A 23102-nucleotide genomic window follows, 5' to 3' on the forward strand; every position below is an offset into this window, starting at 1 on the left:
CTGCAGCCCTGTTTGGTTATCAATAACCCAGACAGGATCTGCAGCCCAGTTTGGTTAACTATAGTAAAACAGCCCGGCTACCTTTGCCCTTCCAGGAAGGAGCAGCTTTATCCCTGCCCCCACCCGAGTAAGACTATTCCCCTGCTTTGTGTGGAGACCCCCAAATTCACATGCCAATTCAAACCAGAATGATAGGTTAGTTCAAACAGATACTATGAGATGGACTATAACTCCATTGGCCACTGACATAAATATGCAATCTTTATGTGACATAAATATGCAATCTTTATGTGTATGTGGTACAATGCTGTTGGCCACCTGTGTGTGACCAGGCTTGACCACGTGGATTTTGCCTTTAAAAACCCTACTAGCTTGTGGGCCGTTTGGGGTCGCAGTTTCAGCTGTCTGTCCCTGGCCAGTCAGCTCTCCACTTCCCCAATAAAGGCATCTTTTTACATGAGGCTGTTTCTTGAATGGTGGACTCTTTCCTCCATAACAATTAGTCTTTGTCTCTGGATCAATCAGGTAGGATCTAGTCACAATAACAAAGTCCCTGCTGCCTGGCAGGGATTCTACTCTTTTTTTTTTCCCCTCCTGAAATAGGGGCTGGAAGTCAGGGCCTGGGACGTCCCTTAGCTTTAATCCTCAAAGCTGGCACTCTACCACTTGAGTCACAGCTTCACTTCTGCCTTTTGGTTAAATGGAGCCTAATGAGTACTACAAACTTTCCTACCCTAGCTGGCCTCAAACTGAGAATTCCTCCTGAGTAGCTAGGATTACATGTGTAAGCCATCCAGCCAGGCTAATTTAGACAATTTGATGGGTGATAGATGTTGAGCTTTAGTTAGGTTGCTTTTCATCTCTCTAAGTGAGATTAAATAAAAGAGTTTTCAGATATTTATGAGTAATTTGTGAAATTGCAGTAGGAAGACCCCTATTCAGGCATGCAAGCCTGCCTAGTCATCCAGAGTGACAGAGCCCACCACAACAAAGTTGTTTAACAAAAAGCAACTTTATTGAGAGAGTTCCTATACTGACAGGCCAGGACAACAGCACAGGATTGGGAACTGACACTGTGACCCTGAGCTGCCCACATAATTTGGTTTTTAAAGACAAAATTCATGAGGTTGAAACTGGTCACACGCAGGTGACCAATGGGATCGTAACACACACAAAGGATTGTACAGTCCTACCAGACCACACACAGGTGGCCAATGAGGTTACAGTTTGTCTGTAATGACTGTTTAAACCAGCCTATCACTTTGGCTTAAAATGGCAGCAGGCAAGGCGGGGTTTACTGCAAGCACGTGACATCACTAGTTTGAGCCAGATTACAATTTATCTGTTTTATTGATCAGTCTTTAACGGAGCAATCAAGGGTGTGTTAGGTTGTTAAGGGAAGGGGGACCAGACGCATTTTTTTCATTCCGGGGATCTGGTCTTGTTGGAGCCAAGATGTGGTCCTGTGATTAAGGTTGTTTTTCTACTTTGAACCTTGTTTAAAGGTTCTTAGTCAACACACTTAAAGGTCAGTCAAAAATGGGGTCTTTGCCTAAAACAAAGGCAAAGCCTGGAATGGAGCTGTACCAGCTCAAGTCTCTTCTCCAGGTCTACTTCAAAATTGTTCTTTAAAACTAATCCCTTTGTTCTTAACTCCAAGAAAAGAAATGAAAACTCCAAGATATAGACACAAGAAGTTTTTCTCTGTTGTTGTTCTTGTAGTACCCAGAGTCCAGAGACCCCCCAAAAGACCACCAGAGACCATGATCAATGCAAACAGCAAAGAGTTATTTGTTGCAAGCTCGAGCTTGGTCCTCTGAGCACTCGGCAACCGGTGACACTGAGGCCCCGAGCGTAAAATCAGCACAGTTTTTATAGTATTGGACAAACAACTTTAAGGAATTTCTACATAAGAAATTACATGATTGGTTAACATTTCAAGCAAGCTAAGCTGGGCAAATATGATTGGTTGACCTTTACAGAAAAATGTCCTTGGTCCATAGCTTGACCAAAAATGGTTATGAGTCACACCTGGACCAACAGAATGCATGACATGTCTCGCCCTGGGCTCTGAAGAACTGGTTGGTCAGAAAATTATCGGAACCGGAAATTCTTAGCCCTAGGTCGCTGGGGGGCAACACTAGTTGGGGGCTAACACCTGTCTTAAGCAAATGCCATCTATGGCTCCAAGAATTGTGCATGGCTTTCTGTCATAAATTCCTAGCATTATGGCTAAAGTGGGCCACGAGTTAAGTCACAGAACTAAGATGGGGTCTTAAGTAAAATGGAATTGCTTAGGTTCTTCATTCTCAATATTCTACATGATTTTTTTGTTTGTTTGTTTTTTCCCCTATGGTTTAGCCTCTGTTGTCACTGTATTCAATTTTGCTACTCTAGGTGTTGTATAATGTCTATCTGAACTAGGGAAGAGAAGGGGAGCAACAAAATGGTGAGACAAAGTGTAAAGCAGCAAATGCTCTCCTCCCTCCACCCCTCTCACCTACGCTCCTCCCTCGATGGCAGAGCCTCTCAGGCAGGTGAGGCACTTCCCATTTCCAGCCTCAGGTGAAACACTTCCAGCCCCGGAGGTATAAAAGGGTCTTCCTGGGAGCCAGACAGCACTATTTTCTTCCTGAGAACTTGGCCTTGTCAACTTTGCTGGCAATAAACCTCTCTCCTACACATCACTTTGTCCATGTTATCTTCTAGGTTAATTTCCTTTTTACAAAGGACAAAGTGAGAACTTATGCATCAGCAATACTCACAAGACAATATGTTGGAAATGATCTGTACAATTAGGGGGGTGGGGGAGGAAAAGAGGGAGAAAAATGAAGGAAGGGGCAACAAGTTAGACAAGAAATGTAATCATTACCTTACTAATATTTAACTATAACCCCTCTGCACATCACCTTCACAATAAAATTAAATAAAGACAGGAAAGAAAAGTTTAAAAAAACCAAATTCATCATCTGAAAACCTGTTTCAGGCTTGGGCTCTACTCAATCTTCCGGACTGGGCACTTCCTTTTCCTCTTGTGCTATGTGGGCACAAACTTTTTCCTGCAGTGCTCTTGTCTCTCCTGTTTGTTTGTTGTTGTTTGTTTTTCTGTTAGCCCAATGAATTTCCTTCCCATAGCTTAGCATGCACCTTCCCCTCTCCACAGCTTAGCATGCTCCCTCCTAGGCAACACTAGGCCCTTGTAGTAAAGGCAATAAATAGTCAGCCTCCCACTCCCCTTTAGCCTTAAGATGGCATTCCTCTGGGGCAGCTACCACCATATAAGGCAACAAGAGCCCCTTAGAGTGACCTTCAGGTCTGGGCAGCTGCAGGGCCCCTACCACTAGGGCATGATGGGCCTAGCCCATCATGATGAAGCCCCTGCCCTCATGTCCACACCAGGATCTCTGCCTCCTAGCCCCTTCTAGCCCCTCCTAGATGTCCTAGGCTATATAGGTCACCTCAGACAATAGCAACACTTCTCACTCAACTCTTGTGAGAAGGGGTCTTGCTGGTCCCTTTACTGGCAATAAACCTTTTCTTTGTTCTTTGAACCTAATTGTCTAGGTGGTTTTCTGACAAAGTCTAATATATTCTAACATTCTTGTTTGTTTTGTTCCCTCCCTCCCTTCCTTCTTTTCTTCTTTCTTTCTTGTTTTGTTTTTCAGAACGTTTCTCTAAGTAACCAGGCTGGCCTGGAACTGGCAATCCTCCTGCCTCTTCCACTTGAGGGGAAGGAAGGCTGCGATTACAGGCAGGCCCTACTTACTAACGCCTTTGTCACTTCCTTTATCTTACACAGGGACCAAGTCCACCTCTGGAAAGAGCATGTGCAGCTCAGTCTCTGCAGCACACTAGAAGAATCCAAATGCCTTTCCCTGCTTCTTAGGTGAATACATCTGGACTTTCTCCTTCCTGCTTCTCCAAAGTACGCAGGCCTTAGTTCTCATCTGTGAAGCAAGGCAGCAGGTGTTTTTCTAGAAAGGAAACCCAGCAACAAACGCACGTAATGTCCTAAATTGGGGCGTATTGAAGACGTGCTAGCTACTATCTTCAAACGAGAAATGGGGAGTGTTCTGTAGGTCGTTTTAGGGGCAGAGCTTTGGGCCAGCCTGGCCGTGCCTCTTCCAGTGGACCTTCATTTAAAGCTCGCAGAAACTTAAAAATAAGCAAAATTGACTGGAGTTAGAAGCGCCAGGCCTTCCTTCCTAACAAGCCCTCAGCCGCAGTCCCGCCCCGCCGGCGGCTCCGCCCGCAAGAGGGATCTGCTAGCGGGGTGCCAGGGCCCCAGCGTCCTGCCCCCCCAGATCCCGCCCACCAGCGCGTCGCAGCCAATGGGCGCGAGCCGCGGCAGGCCCCACCCTAGGCGCCAGGACTCAGCCCCACGCCTGGCGCCGCCAGCGACAGCTCTGTGTACTCCAGGCTTGCGCTTAGCGCTCCAGGTGCATTTCTCGGCTCAGCCGGGCTCCTGGCCATGGCGTCCTCAGAGACCGGCGGGGTGGTGATCGTTGGCAGGTAAAGTTCTCCCCAGAGCCGCATTGCTGTCACTGGAGCCCGGGGAGGCTCCAGAGACGCTGGGCCCCGTGTGGAGGGCCCGGGCCACTCGGCCCTCGGGGTGGGCAGCAGGGCTGTTCCCACGGGCGGTTCTGCAGCCTCCCACCCTCCAGGGCTCCGTGGCCCTTTGCAGCTCTCCACCGAGCTGGCTGGGCGTTTCCGTGGTGACTTGGCAGGCTGCTTTACCCGCCAGGTTCCTAAAACTGACTCTGGGCTGCTATGGCAATGAGACTTGTTATGGTTAATCCATACAGAAGTGCTTAAAGAATTCCGATAACAATCCTGCTAGAACTGTGTTCTCATTCCCGTTTTATGAAGCAGAAAACTTTGAGAGGAATCGACTTGCCCAAGGTCGTACTAAGTGATGCATGTAAAGTTCGCCCTGGGTAGGCGAACCTTACAATGAAGACCCCACTAGCCCAGCAGGGAGGGTTCTGAAACTCACTTGGACAGGGCTGCCAGCAAGATACTGGCCTTGGTCAGGAGGTCCTTGGCAGTGGGGACCAGGGTTTAGGAAATGCAAGGGGCATTCCTAATTTGTGGGCAAATATCATTTCCAGACAAGGGAGACCTTGTCAATTCAATCTTCTAAGTTTCGTCCGAACTCATTTCTGCTCCTATGTCGTCGTTTTTTGTTTTGTTTTGCTTTGCTTTTACCTAGTTACTCAGGAGACCCAAGATCTGGGGATTGAAATTTGAAGCCAGGCAAGTAGACCACCACCTGAGACTTTTATCTCCAATTAACTAACAAAAAGTAGGAACTGGAGGCGTGGCTAAAGTAGTAGAGATCCAGCTGTGAGCTGAAAAGGCCAAGCAAGAATTGGAGACTTTGAGTTCAAACCTGTAGCAGAGCACCCACGCACACCCGCAAAACGGAGCTCTAGGAGCTCTATATGTATGAATTTCCAAGGGTTAGCTATCTAGCCATAACTAGCTCTCTAGTTAATCCTTGCTATTGATGGTTAAAAACATCATTATAGTGGTGGCTTGAAGTCTCTTTATGCTCTTGGGGTTTTGGCTTTGAACCCCTAATCATTTTATCAAGGGGTGCCAAGTCTAAGGTCAGGAGTTTCCCTTTGAGGAAGGCCTCAAGATGCTTGTCAGTTTTTTCCCCCTTTCACAGAACAGTGGAACTGATGAGATGGGAAACTCATGCTCACCCTGAGGTGGTGGTAGTATGTGTGTATGACAGTATTAAGGCTTTATGTCAGGGCCAGGGCGCTGTCCATTAGCCTGCTTTCTGAGTTTCATACTTGATTTCAATACATCAAAATATTCTTATTTCAGGAAGGTATTGAGGCCATGTTTTTTCTCTTTTCTCTAATCAGTTTCAAAATTCCCTTTTCAATTCCAGGTTAAAGTATTTGCTGGAAACACAATCTTAATTATTTTCCATTGATCCTTTTCTTCTGGCTCTTCTCAGGACCTTTTACCCTATGGGCCCCTAAAATGCCCTTTCAGAATGGAGGGAGAAGGATGGACTTTGAGCAGTTAAGAATGGAGACTGACACGAGTCTGGAGTTGAGGAACAAAAACCGAAGCCTGTGATTAATTTGAACAAATTATTGAAATAAGTAGGGAAGGCAAATTTGACTGGACTTTTGTTTTGCTAATCTTACTTATATATAAAGAGACCCTGTGTACTAGATTACCACTTCCTTTTTTTTGTCTGTTGTGGGGCTTGAACTCTGGGTCCATAAACTCTTCAGCTCAAGGCAAGTGCTCAACCACTTGAGCCACACCACCACTTCCAGTTTTCTGGTGGTTAATTGGAGATAAGAGTCTCGTGGATTTTCCTGCCCTGGCTGGCTTGGAATTGTGATCCTCATATCTCAGCCTCCTGAGTAGCTAGGATTACAGGTGTAAGCCACCAGCACCCAGCTGATACCCCTTATTTTTAAGATTCTAAAATTTTATTTGGGGATGATTATGTAAATTTTTAAAAAGAAGAACCTCTCCAAGATATGTGTTTTCTTTAGAGTGTTTTTTAAAGTATTGTCCTGTGAATTTTCCTATTTTTACACACTCAAGCAGAGATTCAGATCCTCCAGTTGCCCATTAGGGAGCTCCAACACTAATGTGTCCATCCTAGAAAACATTTAATAGCTCATAATTGCAAATTTTCCTTAGCTGACCAGTGCAGGGGCAGTTTTAGCCTTTTCCTGATGAATAAGTAGATGTAAAGTGGAAAGATACTTTAAAAAGTATCGAGTGGATTTGTCATTAACTGGCATCAATGACAAAATTAGAATAGAACTAACATTATTAAGTTTTCTCCCAGGCAGCCTTGCTGCTATACAGTAGAATAAATATTTACTGGATTAGCCTTTTGTAGTAATTAACATTTATTCATTTCAAAGCTTTGAGGAAGATCAGAAATGGTAAAGTTGTTAAATTACGTATAGCTGGTCACCAGATACCTGGTGGTTCAGAAAACCTTAATAAGAAGCCACAAGTGACTCTAAGGACAGGAAGCTAATTGTATTTGGGTCCAGTGAGTATTAGTGTTGGAGACAAGAAAGCTAAGGGAAACAAAGGCAAGGAACCTTTCACTTCTGAGAGGGGAGGTATCCTGTGATCTCTGTGCAGATTTATCCTCTATATAAGCCCACTTCTTTTGGAAAGCTCACGTTTCTGTGTGTGCACTCTTGCATGTGCGCTAGGATTGAGGTTTGAACTCAAGTCCAGGATGCTGTCCCTCAGCTTTTTCACTGATGGCTGCCTGGAGCCACACCTTTATTTCTGGCCTTGAGCTATACCTCCACTGCTAGCATTTTGGTAGTTGATTGGCAATAAGAGTCTCATAGACTTTCCTTCCTAGTCTGGCTTCAAACTTCAATTCTCAGATCTCAGCCTTTTGAGTCACTAGGATTATAGGCATGATTATGGATACCTGGCCTCTCCTTTCTCCTTTGTTTGCCATACTAATGCCACCTCTAACCACAATACATTAAATTACAGTACATGTTATTAACTTACTATAGTTACTGTATTTTAGGTCCAGTTTTCAGGAGGGAAAATCTGATTGGCTCAGCAGCAATTCTCAGCAAGTCAGGCCACAGATTCTATAGGATGCTAGTAAGCCAGTGGCTACTTCAGGTCGTATATCCAGTTCATGTCCAATCATGAGTGATTAATGATATGTTTATATGGGATATCTGCCAGTTCCCAGGAGGCAACTTTTTTTCTTTTCTTCCCTTTCCCTCCCTCCCTCCCTCCCTCCCTCCCTCCCTCCCTCCCTTCCTCCCTTCCTCCTTCCTTCCTTCCTTCCTTCCTTCCTTCCTTTTTGCACTAAAGATTAAATCTAGAGCTTCCTCCAATAAGCTAGCATGCCATGTATCTCCAAGCTTTACTGAGTTCCAAGATTCAGCTTTCATCTGTTAATAGAAAACAGGTAATACAGGCCATGAAACCTACTAAAATAAAAATAAATTGACTTTGTTTTTTAATGCATATTATTAATTCCACCCCCAAGTTTTGTTACAGAAATTTTTAAATACACAGAATCCTTGAAAATGTAGAACAAAGATTATATCTATATTCAAGAATTATTAAAAATAATTTGTTAGCATCCTGAATACAAAAGCCCCATATGAAAATTTCTCCAAAATCTGATGGGTCTGGGAAGGTGGCTCAGTGGTAGAGTGCTTGCCTTGCATACATGAGGCCCTGGGTTCAATTCCTCAGTACCACATAAGCAATAAAAGCTGGAAGTAGCGCTGTGGCTCAAGTGATGGAGCACTAGCCTTGAGCTGAAGAGCTGAGGGGCAGTGCCCAGGCCCAGAGTTCAGGTACCACAACTGACAAAAAAACAAAACAAAACAAAAATTTCTCCAAAATCGGAAACTTTGTGAGGGTTGACATCGGTCATGTCACAAGTGGAAAAATTCCACACCTGACCTCATGATAAGTAGAAATCAAAACAGGTACACTAGCCAGACATGGTGGTGTACACCTATAACCCCAATATTTGGGAGACTGAGTCAGAGGATATGGAATAAGATCACTATATTTGACCTAAGAAATTAATCTTAGGTTATGAATGGTAGTGTATAACAACAGATGGTTGCTTCCCCTCCCCCCCCCCTTTTTGAGACAAATCTTGTTATGTAGCCTAGGTTAGTCTTCCTTACTTCCATTTCATGAGTTCTGAGATTGTTGTAAGGTGAATTATCCCAGAAGCCACATTTTGGAAGATGGAGTTTTGGAATCTTTATTACACAGCAGGCTGCGTATCGCCAGTTGTTACAAAGGCCTGCAGCCCCCAAATGCATGTAACATGGTTAGGAAACAGGCCAGAGAGGAAAGAACAAAAACAGTACCAACAAACCAATTCAGCTCTGATGGAGAGCTGAATTGGGACACCATGATGACTGGAGATGAGCCAAGAGATAGGACACAAGATGGGATCATGGAGACACATGGGGCATGGTGTCCCCACACCTATGCCATTTATGCCTAAATAGGGTCTGGGCAGGGTGGCAGGGTCACAGGACACTTCCAGTCTCAGGCACTTGGACTGACAGGTTCAGCAACCTATCAGCCAAGTACCTGCCCCTGTCCCAGGGATCCAGGAATGACTATCACCCTCCCACTACCATGAAGACCAGATGCTAGACCTTAGTGGACATACTCGGGTACTAGCAGAACTTCTTCATCTAAGGAATATAGGCTTTAATCTTCCATATAGGGTATGCTTGGAGGTACTCAGAGGCTGGTGATTCAAGCCATTTAGGGAGTTAATCAAAGCTTTCTTAAGGCTATGACATCTGCATTTCTCTGAAGCAGAGCCCTCCTAGCTCACCCCATTGAGCCAGGCATCTGTACTTCAAAGGATGGTTTGTCTTACCTCTAGGACTTGGAGCAGGGTGGACAGCCCCCCATCTCCTGCCTAGGCACCAGGATGTCTGCAAGAAATTATTTAGGCTCAGCCACCTTATTTCAAGATTACATACATGTACCACCATGCCCACCACTAGTGACAATTTTTTTTTGAGGGGCAGCACTAGGAATTTGAAATTGGGGCCTCACATTCTTAGAAAGTACTGTACCACTTGACCTATGCTTCCAGCCCCTTTGGGCTTATTTTTCAGATATAGTCTTTATGGTTTTTTGGCTTGGCCCACCTCTGGACAGCAGTCCTGTTAGGGCCTCATACATAGCTGGGATCCCAGATATATGCCATTAGATCTTGTTTTTTGTTGTGATAGCTTCTTGGTAACTTTTTGTCTGGACTGGTCTTGAACTGTGATCCTCCCGAGTTTTGTCCAAGTGTGAGCTGCTAGGCCCAGCCAACTGTGACAATAACACAGACTTAGAATGCCTTCTAGATACTTCATATCAATCCCCCTCCCTAGTGTATGAGTACCTGACCCCGATAAGTGCACCAGGATGAGGGGCAGGCTCTTCTGTTTTTGATTTGCTTTTTACTTTTTGTTAGATGGAGGCAGTACATTTTCAAGCTCGTTTTAATTACTTGTCCATATGCTCTGTTTAGGCTTCCATCCCCCTTCTAATTGGTATGTTTATTATTTTTTCTTCTGGACTTGCAAAATTTTTCTATTTTACTTATTGAATTATCTTTAAGTAGTAAAGGGGTTTAAAAGTAAAGGGGTTTCAATTCAACATGTCAGTTTATGGAGTTTTTAGAAAAGTAGTTGAATCAAGATTTTATAATTCCATATATCAGGTTATAAGTACAGTCTATCTGATCAGTGTCACTCCTTTTCTAATTTCCCCCATCTCTCCCAACCCCTCAGTTTTTCTAGTTCCATTTTTACATATACACATTGAATATTGACTGAATTCTCCCTTCATTCCTCCCTTGACCTCACCCCCCATCTCCAACACACCTCAAGTTCCAGCTTCCTGGTATTATTTTGTTAGACTATAAGTTCATTGTTCAAAGGAGTTATACCATTGGAATTCTCCCCTGATATGCCATACTTTACTTTTTTTTTTTTTTGTCCAGGAGCTTGAACTCAGGATTTCATGCTCTTGCTTGGCTTTTTCATGGTGGCATTCTATCACTTCAACCATGCCTCCACTTCCAGTTTCTTTTGCTGGTTAATTGGAGATAAGAGTCTCATGGACTTTTCTGCTTGGACCGGCTTTGAACTGAAATCCTCAGGTCTCAGCATCCTGAGTAGGTAGGATTACAGGTATGATCTACCAGGGCCCAGCTTTTCTGTATTTACTAGTGTAAGTATTACTTTTGGAAACTTTGTCTTATGTTGACATTTTAAACCATAAACAGAGTGACTAAGATGAGTTAATTTATTGGGAACTAGTGTGTGTGTGTGTGTGTGTTTGTGTGTATGTGTATGTGTATGTGTGTATGTGTTGGTAATAAAGGCTTGACCTCAGGGCCTCTAAGCTGTTGCTGGGCTGAGCACTCAGGGATAGTTTACTACCGCTAAAGCCATGTTTCTGCTTCCAGCTTTTGTAGGCTGTTAGAGTAAATTAGACTCATCTAGAAAACTAAGAGTAAATTAGACTCAGCCAGAAACCACTCGGACATCCAGGTAGGAAGAAGAAAGGAAAGGTTTATTGGCAATAAGGGGACCTGCAAGAAAGACCCCATCTCTCCAGGTGAGAGGATGTGAAAAGTGCGGGCTGTTGTCTCAGGTGACCTTTTATAACCTCTGGGATTTGGGGGATCTCACTGCCTTAAATGGTCATAGCTATCCCAACAGAATGCTCTCTCAGGAAAGGGTGGTAGGGGCTGTTCATTTGCTGCCTTTACTACATGGGCCTAGTGTTGCCTTGGGAAAGGGCATGTTAAGCCTTGAGGCAGGAGGCTTCGGGGCTAATATTGGCTAATTGGAGATAAGAATTACAGTTTTATCTGTTAGGGTTTGCTTTGAACCTCAAATCTTAGATCTAAGGATCTAAGTTCTGAGTTCCAGTGCTGATACTTAACACTAGATAATTGTTCAACCCTACCTATTAGAAAAATAATGTGAGCCACAAATACAAGACATGTAATAATTGGATCTTCTGTTAGCTTTAAAAGAGTAAAAATAAATGAAGACTGAGCACTTAGAATCAAATTAGGGGGATTGGGAGCTCTAGGCTAGCCTGAGCTACATAATGAGATCATAATTTTTTTAATAAAATGTCTGTGTGTGTGCGTATGTGTGTGGTAAGGAGGGGTACCTCAGTACAGAGTACTTGTCTGGCTTGCATGAAGCCCTTGGTTTGATTCCCAGTACTGCCCCAAAGGAAAACCACCACTACCAAAAATCTCTTTCCAGCACTCCTGCATTCAAAATGTAGATCAAGCTGGAGATTTGCTTTATGAGACTAATTCCTTCTGTGGTGATGGCTTTGACCTTTAGGTTTTACAGTTCAAAGGAAAAGCCCTACCCTTCTACCTTTGTACCACAGGCCAACTTCTTTCCTGAATCTGAATCTGCCCCTCTTCCTTACCTTTCCCTTTCACAGGGTAGCAGACCTAGGATGTGAGAAGCACCAGTACTTACTTGGGTATGCTGCCTTGCTTGCTGTAGGCTCAGACCTGATCAATATGTGGGTAGAGGCCTTTATTGATTTAAATGAACAGTATTTTGAATGAGCCAAGTACTTTTTTAAACCAAAGAGTAGAAGGGAGGAAAAGTTTCTTTTAAAAAGTGTTTATGGCCGGACGCCAGTGGCTCATGCCTGTAATCCTAGCTATAAGGAAGGCTGAGATCTGAAGATAGTGCTTCAAAGCCAGCCTAGGCAGAAAAGTCCATGAGACTCTTACCTCCAATTAACCACCAGAAAACCAGAAGTGGCCCTGTGACTCAAGTGGTAGAGCACTCACCTTGAGTTGAAGAGCTTAGGGACAGAGCCCATGTCCAGAGTTCACGACCCACCGACAAAAAAAATAAAGTTTATGGATTATACAAGTAGGAAAGTCCAGAGATATAAACAAATACTGATGAGTTATTATAGAAAGAGTATACTAAATATACTACTGTAACCTTACAATGAAAATAATTCCAGGAGTTATTGCTGGTATTTTATGAAAGGGCAGGCACAGGAGAAAGATTAGTACAAGGTTTATTAGAGGAGCCATATTTCCCTGGAGAGAGAGCACAAAGCAGCCTCCTCTATAGATAGCAGCAGGGTGGGGGGGGGGGGGGTGGGGGGGTAGGTAGGAAGTGAGGTAGATGTGAGTTCAGGTGGGTCTGGGCTGAGAGAGGGAGGGGCCAACTGTAGGGCAGGAACTCTAGGGCAGGGAGGGGCTCAGGGTAGAGCTGAGGACCATAGGTAGGCATAATGCTTATATAAACAGACTATACTTGCCCACCTGCCCCTAGGAATCCATTTAAATAAATGAGTAGTGGTGAAGGACAGAAAAAGGAGATTTAATTTTTTTTTATTGAGATTAGGTGATTACATATTTCACATATTTTACAGTATTACAGAATAGTGATACCTAGTTAAAGTCTCAAACACTTTTTAACCTTCACAAGGCAAATTGGCATTATCATGGTCTATAAAGTTTGTGAATTCTATAAGCTTTGACAGTACAACTATTTCTTCCACATCAGGTGATATTTACATTTCTTTCCTTTTGCTTAGAGAACAAGATTTGTTCTGAGGAACTCCCAAGTCCATCCTCCCCATATTGACCTGAGCTTTAGGTTTAAACTGAAAGATTTGCAGCTGAGCAAGAGTTGGACCTAATTCAACAGTATTTCCCTAAGTGTGTTCTGGTTGATCATTATCCTCCCTTAGGTCATTGAGGTCAAGATGGGAAAGTAAGTCCTTGCTGCCTGGGGGTAGATTTGAATCTTGTTCAAAAGCTAATCTTATGCCTGTTGTTTCTGGTGGGGGGGAGGAGAGAGACTGGTAGAATAAGAGAGGGAGAGGCTGGGGAGAGGGGTGAGGGATGGAGGGGGAAAGGGAGTGAAGCAGGGAGGGGAAGAGGAAATATTAGAGACAAAAATAGAATCCAAGTGGACAAAATGGAATGAGTTAGGCAATGAGTTAATTACTTCCTTCAGATCCCTTTTCTTCAGCAACTGCTTCTTGCTCATAGTGTATGTAGTTGGAGTCTTGTAATGAAAAAAAATGCTAAGGAGGCCAGAGAACAGTTTCCTGTTGAAGCCGGATAGACTAGGAAAAATGAGGTAGTCAGCTAACAGCAAATACAGGAGATGTACTTCCCTTAAGATTAAGGGAAACAAAAGTCATTTGGGGGGAAATGAAGCAGGATAACTCAAGGAAACTAAGGCCCGGTGAAGGCAACTCAGAAATATGGTATTTAGAAACTTAAATTGTATCTCTGCTTCAAAGAGAAGCACCTGAATGATTCTTTCCTGAGGGATGCATTTCTCATCCAAAAATTCACAGCTGCCTGCAGGATGCCCCAAAATGGAAATAGCAGGGGATCTACTTGTTTCTAGGATAAGGTTCTATTTTTTGGCAGGATGCATTCTTACCTGGAAACTCAGAGAAAGAATAACACTAGGTGTAGTTAAAGCAAAGACAAAGCATGTAGCTTTGCATAACTTACCAGACCCCCCTGTCTTTACCCTATAAATACCCAAAAGCCCAAGGAGCTGTGTATCTCTCTGGGTGTGTCCTTCTGTATATTTGTATCTGTGTTTTTGTGTCCCTATGAGAGCACCCATACTCTGCTAGAGAGTGCCCCTGCCCTTCTGTTTGTCTGCTTTTTTGTCTGTTTCCTTGCTTGTTTACTTAATAAAGCTCTGCCAAGTTTTCCTCCCATTGTGACTTGTCCAGAAATTCTTATTCTGCAGTTTGAAGTCAAGGACCCTAAGTGAAGAATTCCTATATTTAAAGGGGAGCCTCACTAAACCTCCTTTGTCTGGTGACACGGTGATTTTTTTTTAAGGGATGAGATGGGTTTTGGTATGACAGGGCCTTATAGACAGATACTTCTTGAGTGATTTATGTACCAATGAGCAGAGTTAAGTCCAATAGAACTTTCTGAGACAGTAGGAATTTTTTTTGTTGGTCGTGGGGCCTGGACACTATTCCTCAGCTCTTCAGCTCAAGGGTAGCGTTCTAGCACTTTGAGCTACAGCGCCACTTCTGGCTTTTTTCTTTTTGCTTATGGGGTGCTGAGGAATCGAACCCAGGGCCTCATGTATGCAAGGCAAACAGACACTCTACCACAGCCCGGTAGGAATGTGTTTTACCAAGTTGTCCAAATGTATCCTTAGAAGATTGGTTTCGGGACCTTCCAGGATATAAAAATCTGATGTTCAAGACCCTTATATAAAAATTTGTTAGTGTGGTAGCTCTTGCCTGTAATCCTTGCTACTCTAGAGGTTGAGATCAGCAGGATCAAGGTTGGAAGTCAGCCTGGGCAAAAGGTTCCTGAGATCCCATGTCAACAAATAAATAGTTAGGTCATCCTACCTATATGGAAAGCAGAAATAGGATTGTGATTCAGGCTGGCCAGGGCAAAAAATCAAACTCTATTGAAGAAACAATGGCAGCAAAAAGGTCTAGGGTATGGCTCAAGTGGTAGAGTGCCTGACTGGGAAGTGCTAAGCCCTGAGTTCAAATCCTAGTAGCATCAAAATAGAAAAATGTAGTGTTTACATAGCATCTATACATATCCTGTTGTATACTTTAAATCATCTGTCAATAATGTATAATTCTAGCGTAGTGTAAATGCTGTGTAAATAGTTATTTACAAAATAACAATGACTAACACAGTCTGTGCATGTCTTTCCCATGTATCTTTGATGTGTGGAATGGGGGAATGACCATACACCATTGCTATCCAGTATTAGAGCCACTGAAGATTGAGTGCTTGAACTGTATCCAATACTCTGAATAACAGAATTTTAATGTTTATTTGATAGTAATTTATATGGCTGGAATATATTGTATCCATCAGTGCACTTCTACAGAATTTAATTAAAATCCATAAGTATGTATGCTATATTAGTAGACTTTTGCCAGAAAACCACACAGACATCCAGGTACAGAGAACAAACAAAGGTTTATTGCCAGCAAAGACCCCTTCTCACAAGCAAGGAGTGAGAAGAAGCTGCAGCTATTGTCTGGGGTGACCTATATAACCTACTGAGCCTAGGAGGGGCTAGGGGACAAGGGGGCGGAGACCCTGATGTGGGACATGGGGACCAGGGGCTTTATCATGGCAGACTAGGATTCATGGCTGCTGCCCAAGTAGTAGATATGGGACTCTGCAGCTGCCTGGACCTAAAGGTCACTCTAAGGGGCTCTTGCTGCCTTATATGTTGGTAGGTGCCCCAGAAGAGTGCCATCTCAAGGTAAAAGGGGGGGGGTAGAGGCTGATTATTCATTGCCTTTACTAAATGGGCCTAGTATTGCCTAGAAAGGGAACATGCCAAGCTGTGGAAGGGGGAAGGAGCATGCCAAGCTATGGGAAGGGAGCTCATTGGGCTAACATTCCCAACTCTTTGGTTTAATAATTGAATGAGGGCACCAGGTTGGAAGCATGGGTAAAGGTCTTTTTTCTTTGGAGCTGCCTCCTGTTGAGAAGGAGGCGAAGTGGTCAGTGGAGAGTACTCAACTGGGTACCCTCCTAGGAGCATCTGATTGACAGACCGTTTGGTGATAAATCTCATCTTCCCCATGAGGATGTTCTGCATGAACCTTAATACACAAGGCACAATCAGTATAAGGCAAAACATTGCAGTTAAGGGACCCAAGATGGGCCCTGGGTATAAGCCACCTGAATAGGTCCCATTTCCCCTTGTTGGATCCTTTTTAAAAGTTTTTTAAGATGCCTGATTTGTTTCTTAATGGCATAGCTGTTATCCGTTAAATTGAAGCAGCACGTGTTTTTGACCCCCTCACACTGTTGATGGTGAAGTAAGAGTAATCAAGTTAGTGTGATTGTTAAGGATAGCAGGGTAATGGCAGAGGAGGTATAGTTAATGTTTTTTGCCACTATATATATGTATATATATGTATAACACCCTTATAGGCTCCTACCACCAGCCCTGGTATCTCAAGCAAGGAAAAAGTGAAGGCAATGTACAGTTTTTATCCCGTAGTAGGCCTCTTGTTGTTGAGGCTGGAAGAGCTCCTTGTGGGTGGTAACAGCTAGATGGCTTAGGCAGCATTGGGAGTTATGAAGCAGATTGGCAGGGTTATAGTTAATTTTACAGGTTAAAACCAGCCATTAGGTAAGGAAATGTGGCTCTTTATATATAAATGTGGAGACATATGGCATGGCACGAACATGGAGACACGTAGAATGGCGTCTTCTTTATGCCTGAGCTGTTTTAGGCCTATTTAGAAACTAGTGATTTTAGGCATTTAGAGAGTTAATTAATGTAGCATTAGATCATGGGGTACAGATTTTTTTTTTTTAAGCAAGAGGTACCAGGATAGCTGTAAAAAGTTACTTAGAATTATAAATTTGATAATAGAATAAGTTTAGACATCTTTGTTAACAAAATATATTAGATGGTTGGATCTCAGTTTACAGGGCCTGTGAGGAGAGGCAGTAATTTTGTTAGCAAGGCATATCAGAATATGAATTGATCACTTAACATCTAGAAGAGTGAAGAAGAGTAAGATTGGTGGTAGAGTGGGAGGGGGTTTGTAGAAAACTAACCATGTGTCTTCTTTTTTCAGGTGTCAGTCTCCAAGGCCTGTAAAGAGAATTGGGGGAGGGGGTGACTGAGCAGGTTTTTTAAGGAGAGGAGCTGATTGGATAGAAGTATTTGATAGGGAAGAGGGAGGGATTTTTATTTGAAGCCTCCTAGAGGAGGGAAAAATTAACAATTTAGACACCAAAGTGAGTGGACTTAGGAAAGAGAAAGTAACTGAATTATGGTCTGAGTCTCAGAGACATTTTTGGGTGGGAAAAGGAGAGAGCAATAAAAGGAAAAGCAGTAGAAGAGAGAAGCTAGTCCTAGCCAGCCAGCTACTGTCAGTGATTAATGACAGACAGGGCAGAGGCCCGCTTATTTAGGGTGTAGAAGGGAAGAAGGTATTAGCCAGAGAAGGGGGTTAGGAAATGTAAGGTTTATGTCCACACAGAGAGGCAGGCAGGGACAGAGGTTAGCAGAAGGAATTTGTAGAAGACCAACAGTTTTGGTTTAGAAAATACAAACTGGCAACAGAAGAAAAATGTATAAGAGGAACCACTGATTCAGGATGGCTGGTCCCTGAGAGGGAACTAGAAGGGGGTCCCTGGGACTTTGTCTGCATCTCTCAAGGCACAAGTGGAAGGGCTGTCAGTGGGAGTAGAGGCAATTTAGTGGGAAATTATTTCCACTCTAGAGATCATCAGAGAAAGAGAGAGAGAGAGAAATGGAGAGAGAGATTGAGAGAGAGATGGACCTGATACCAGACAAGAAAAGTTAGAGGAGATGGCTGGGAGATTTTTAGCAGAGAAGGAATTAGTAGGGTGTGTGTGTGTGTGTGTGTGTGTGTGTGTGTGTGTGTGTGTGTGTGTGTGTGTGTGTGTGTGTGTGTTGGAGCAGAGTGAGTATAGGAGGGCTTGGAAAGGGGAGGGATGGTCGAAGCCTAGAATGAGGCGCAGTGCCACTCGGGAGTTAACCTTGGGAGAGAGAGGGGAGGGCTTTGGTCTGGAGAGCTCTATGGAGAGGAGGAACCACTGAGAAGATGGAAGGGAATGAAGTGGGAGAAGGGGCTGAGATGGTGACGGCCCATGGGAGGAGCTATAGGAGGAGCTGCAGAAAGGAAGAAGGGAGGATGGAGAGCTGGAGGGGGAGGAGGGGCTGAGGGGGGCTGCTGGATCCAAGGCCTGAGAGTGAGGAGAGAGCTGTGCAGGTGGCTGGGACCCTGAGAAGTTGGAAGGATGAGGGATTGAGAAGCCAGAGACTACAGTGGCAACAGAAACTCAGGGAAGGTGGGAGGGAGAGAGTTTGAAAACAGTTTGGCTTTGAGAGGAAGAATTTAATGTGTAAAGTATGCATAATTAGAGTGGCAGAGAGAGAGGTGGGGGGGATTTTAGTCTGGAGGCAGTTAGAGTGAACAAATGGGAAGTCCTGGATGTGTTCCATTTTCCGAGTGTTTGCAAGAGTTGTATAAATCCCAAATAATGATGGGGTTAAAGGTGCCGTTAACTGGAGAGAGAGAGAGAGAGAGAGAGAGAGAGAGAGAGAGAGAGAGAGAGAGAGAGAGAGAGAGGATTTTTACTCTGGAGGTAGAGAAAGTGAAGAAATGGGAAGTCCTGGATGGGTTCCATTTTCCGAGCACTCACAAGAGTGGAATAAATCCCAAATAATGATGGGGTAAAAGGTGCCATTAAGTGGTCATTTGGGTGGGCTCCCTAGGTCATAATCAGGCCATGCCCAGTTGTACAGATTAATGAGGCGAGGCACCTGTGCTTAAGGCCAGAAGCTAGGTGGAAAGAGCATATTGGCCAGTACGCACCCCAAGGGGGAGTCAGATGGGGGTTTAGATTGAGAATTACCCATTGGTGATGTGAGGCCCAAAACAATCTAGGCGTCCACAAAATGTCTTGGTCCTAGGAATAATGTGGCAGGCTCCTGTGTCCGGAGCCTCAGGTCTGGGTCCTAGACCCGTGCCTTAGACCCTAGACTCACAGAACAAAGAAAGGTTTATTGCCAGCAAAGGGGCCTGGTAAGACCCCTTCTCACAAGCAAGGAGTGAGAAGAAGCTACAGCTATTGTCTGGGGTGACCTATATAACCTACTGAGCCTTGGAGGGGCTGGAAGAGACTAGGAGGTGGAGACCTGGGTCTGGGACCTGAGGGCCAGGGGCTTTATCATGGCAAACTAGGATTCATGGCTGCTGCCCAAGTAGTAGATAAGGGACTCTGCAGCTGCCTAGACCTGAAGGTCACTCTAAGGGGCTCTTGCTGCCTTATATGTTGGTAGCTGCCCCAGAAGAGTGCCATCCGAAGGTAAAAGGGGGGTTGGAGGCTGATTATTTACTGCCTTTACTAAATGGGCCTAGTGTTGCCTAGAAAGGGATCATGCCAAGCTGTGGAAGGGGGAAGGAGCATGCCAAGCTATGGGAAGGGAGCTCATTGGGCTAACAATGTGAAACATACATTTTGTATTTATTATGGAAGATTGAAACATTACAGAATAGGGAGCAAAAATATAGTAAGCCTGCCCACTTTATTCACAAAATTACCAAGTAGGGTAAGGGGTAACATTGATCAAGATACGTTGTATTCATAAACTGCTTTGTTAAATGGCAACTTCTTTGTACCGCTACTTAAAGATAATAAAAATGAATAAATAAAATGACAGCTAATATTAAAAAAAAATCAAATCCAGGTGGCTCAAGCCTATAATCTTCAGTATTTAGGAGCAGAGATGGCTGCTCTTTTGCCTCTCCACTGTAGTGTTCTGTTTCAGATTGTGAGTACATCATGTGATTACCGGGTACACCACCGTGCTTTCATGGAATATTAGTGCTGATACTAGAGTTGGGCTTAGGAGTTCCTCAATAGGAAGAGGCAACATTTTAAGTAAATAGACTTATTAAAATAAGTACTTTTCAGCTGAGCGTCAGTGGCTCATATTTGTAATCCTAGCTACTCAGGAGGCTGAGATAGGAGGATCCAGATTCAAAGCCAGCTGGGGCAGGAAAGTCCATGAGACTCTTATCTCCAATTAAGCACCAGAAAACTGGAAGTGGTGATGTAGCTCAAGTGGTAGAATGCTTGCATTGAGCTGAAGAGCTCAGGGACAACGCCCAGACCCAGAGTTCAAGACCCATGACTGACAAAAAACAAAACAAAAAAAAGTGCTTCCTTCCACCCCTCTTTTCTTGTGCTGAACCTGGGGCTTGAACTCAAGGCCTGGGTGCTATCCCTTAGCATTTTGTTCAAGGCTGGAACTCTACTACTTGAGCCACATCTTCACTTCTGCCTTTAGAGACAAGACTCATGGACTTTCCAACTGTCTTTGATCTATGATCATCAACGCTCAGCCTCTTGAGTAGCTAGAATTATAGGCATGAGTCACCAGTGCCTGGCAATATGCTGTGTGTGTGTGTGTGTGTGAGAGAGAGAGAGAGAGAGAGAGAGAGCATATATGTATGTATGTATGTATGTGTAAGTACTGGGTCTTAAGCACAGGACCCTACATTCTTGCTTGGCTTTTTCACTCAAGATTGGCATACTGCCACGTGAGCCACAGGTCTACTTCCAACTGTTTGGTGTTTAATTGGAGAGATAAGAGTCTCATGGACTTTCTGCCCAACTGGCTTCAAACCATGATCCTCAGATCTTAGTCTCTTGAACAGCTCAGATTAGAGGTATGTCCCACTGCTGCCCTGCTTTAGATAAGAATAAAAATCAGATTGATTATTGAATTAACCTGAATCTTGTCTTCATTTTCTCTCCCTTAGCGGACTCATTGGGCGAAACTGGGCTATGTTGTTTGCCAGCGGAGGCTTCAAGGTGAAACTCTATGATATTGAACAACAGCAGATAACGAATGCCTTGGAAAACATCAGGTAGGCTGGCTGATGCCCTCTTTTGTTCTTATTTAATTTTTTTTTATCAGATCCTCAAGAACTATAAAGATTGGCCATTTTTACTAGACAGCTTGTGCAGTGCCTCTGGGATGATAAAGGCCATGAATTTGGACTGTAGGGAATGGCCCCTTTGGATTGAGAAAATACAGCAGGGAGTAGACTATCTGAATGGGAATGTTAGGCTTCAATTCCCAACAAGATGCTAGACTTCGCATAAGGGCTCATGGAAGGCTGGAGCCTGCATCAGCAGGTAGAACTAGAACTGCATGAGGTGGGCATTGCTTTTTATTTTTGTGCCTATTCTGGGTCTTGAACTCAGGGCCTTGTGGTCTTGCTTGGCTTTTTTGCTTAGGGCTGGTATGCTACAACTTGAACTGTACCTCCACTTCCAGCTTCTTTTGCTGTTTAATTGGAGATGAGTCTCATGGATTTTATTCTTCTGAGTTCAAACCTGAAACTTCCATTCTCAGTCAACCATCAGTACTGGCTTCATGCTAGTTTTAACTACTCGTTCAGTTTAACTACTTTGTCCAGGCTTTCATCCCTTTCTATTTGATATATTTACTTTTTTTCTTCTGGATTTCCAGGAATTGTTCTATGTATTCTACTTATTTTCTATTCATTAACTTTTTTTGTGTGTGCTACTACTGGGGTTTGAATTCAGGGCCTAAGGCTTTTGCACAAGGCTGATCTTCTACCACTTGAGCCACACCTTCACTATTAGCTTTATTGCTGGTTAACTGGAGATAATGGTCCCATGGATTTTTCTGTCCAGTCTGGCCTCAACTGGGATCCTCAAGTCTTAACCTACTAAGTTGCTAGAATTACAGGATTGCAGATGTGAGCCACCATCTCCCTGGCTAGGGGTATTGCTTTTCAGGAACAGACCTCCAAGTTTTTGTCTTCACCTATTGATCTAATGTTGGCAGGACCCAAGTTAGAGTGGTGGTACTTACATGAGATAGAACTGGAGTACTTTTACAGGTGTTAGTCCCTGTGACAATTGTACTAATGATCTAAGATAAGAGGAATTGTGCCTAGTGTCATGGATTCACAGCTGTAAGCCTAGCTACTCAGGAAGCTGAGATCTGAGGACTGAGGTTGGAAGGCAGCTGGGGAAAGAAAGTCTGTGAGACTCATATCTCCAATTAACCAGCAAAAAAAAAGGATGGAAGTGGTGCTGTGGCTCAAGTGGTAGAGCGCTAGCCTTGAGCTGAAGAGCTGAGGGACAGCACCCAGGCCCAGAGCCCAGGCCCCACAACCGGACCCCAAAAAAAAGAAAAGAAAAGAAAAGAAAAATGAATGGAACCCGAAGACAAAGGCCAAGGGTAAAGGACTGGAAGGAAGGGGAACCATACTTCCAACACAACAGTTCCTTGTGCATGGGCATTCTACGCAGATCATCACTGAGAAAACTCTGACCATCTTAGATGTGGCTTGGCTTTACTATGTGTTGTCTTTCTTTGAGGGATATCCATGAATATATGATTTGTTTTAAAATTAGCATCTATTAGTTGTGCAAAGGGAGTTTCACACAATAAAAATAAATTTTTTAAAAAGGGAGTTTTATTGTGAGATTTCCATATATGTAAGCAATATAGCCCTAACGTCTTATCTTTCCTTCACTCTTTCTTAACCTACTTCCCTTCTTAAAACAGTTGCAACAGATTTTATTGTCCTATTTTCATATACACAAATAAACTAATTCGATCATATTTAGCCTTATTCACCCTCTTCATTAGTCCTCCTCCCTTCTGCTGGTGCCCTTCCCTCTCTCTGAATTTTACTTTTCTGTCATTTATTTTTTTAGAGGGTATTACATTTTACCAAGGATTTTTATTATAATATTTCTGACATGCATACCTTACATTTTTCTTATAATAACCCCGTCTCTATTGCTTTCTCTTCCCCTGTCTCCTTAATTCCTTTTTAATCAACAGTTTCATTGAGGTTCCTTATGTCATCTTCATTCAGTTATATTATATTTGGAAATAAACTATGTTCCATCTTCCTTTTCTTATCTATATACATAGTCCCATAATTAGAATTATGTTCTTTGTGTGCATATACCTATATACATACATATATATATGCATACA

At 43.5% G+C, this 23102-nt stretch overlaps 1 protein-coding gene across 1 annotated transcript in view; it reads left to right on the forward strand.

Annotated features, from left to right (window-relative positions):
* Window positions 1–4384: 4384 nt before the first annotated feature.
* Window positions 4385–23102, forward strand: part of Cryl1 (crystallin, lambda 1) — a 142698-nt gene continuing 123980 nt past the window's right edge. Inside the window, exons 1-2 of the mRNA XM_013010805.1 lie at window positions 4385–4512; window positions 20875–20982. Coding sequence (XP_012866259.1) covers window positions 4472–4512; window positions 20875–20982 — 149 coding nt within the window. The 5' untranslated portion in view covers window positions 4385–4471. The remainder of the gene's footprint in view (window positions 4513–20874; window positions 20983–23102) is intronic.

The sequence above is a fragment of the Dipodomys ordii genome, unplaced genomic scaffold (assembly GCF_000151885.1).
Source record: "Dipodomys ordii isolate 6190 unplaced genomic scaffold, Dord_2.0 Scaffold1, whole genome shotgun sequence".
In the NCBI taxonomy this organism is placed as follows: Eukaryota; Metazoa; Chordata; class Mammalia; order Rodentia; family Heteromyidae; genus Dipodomys; species Dipodomys ordii.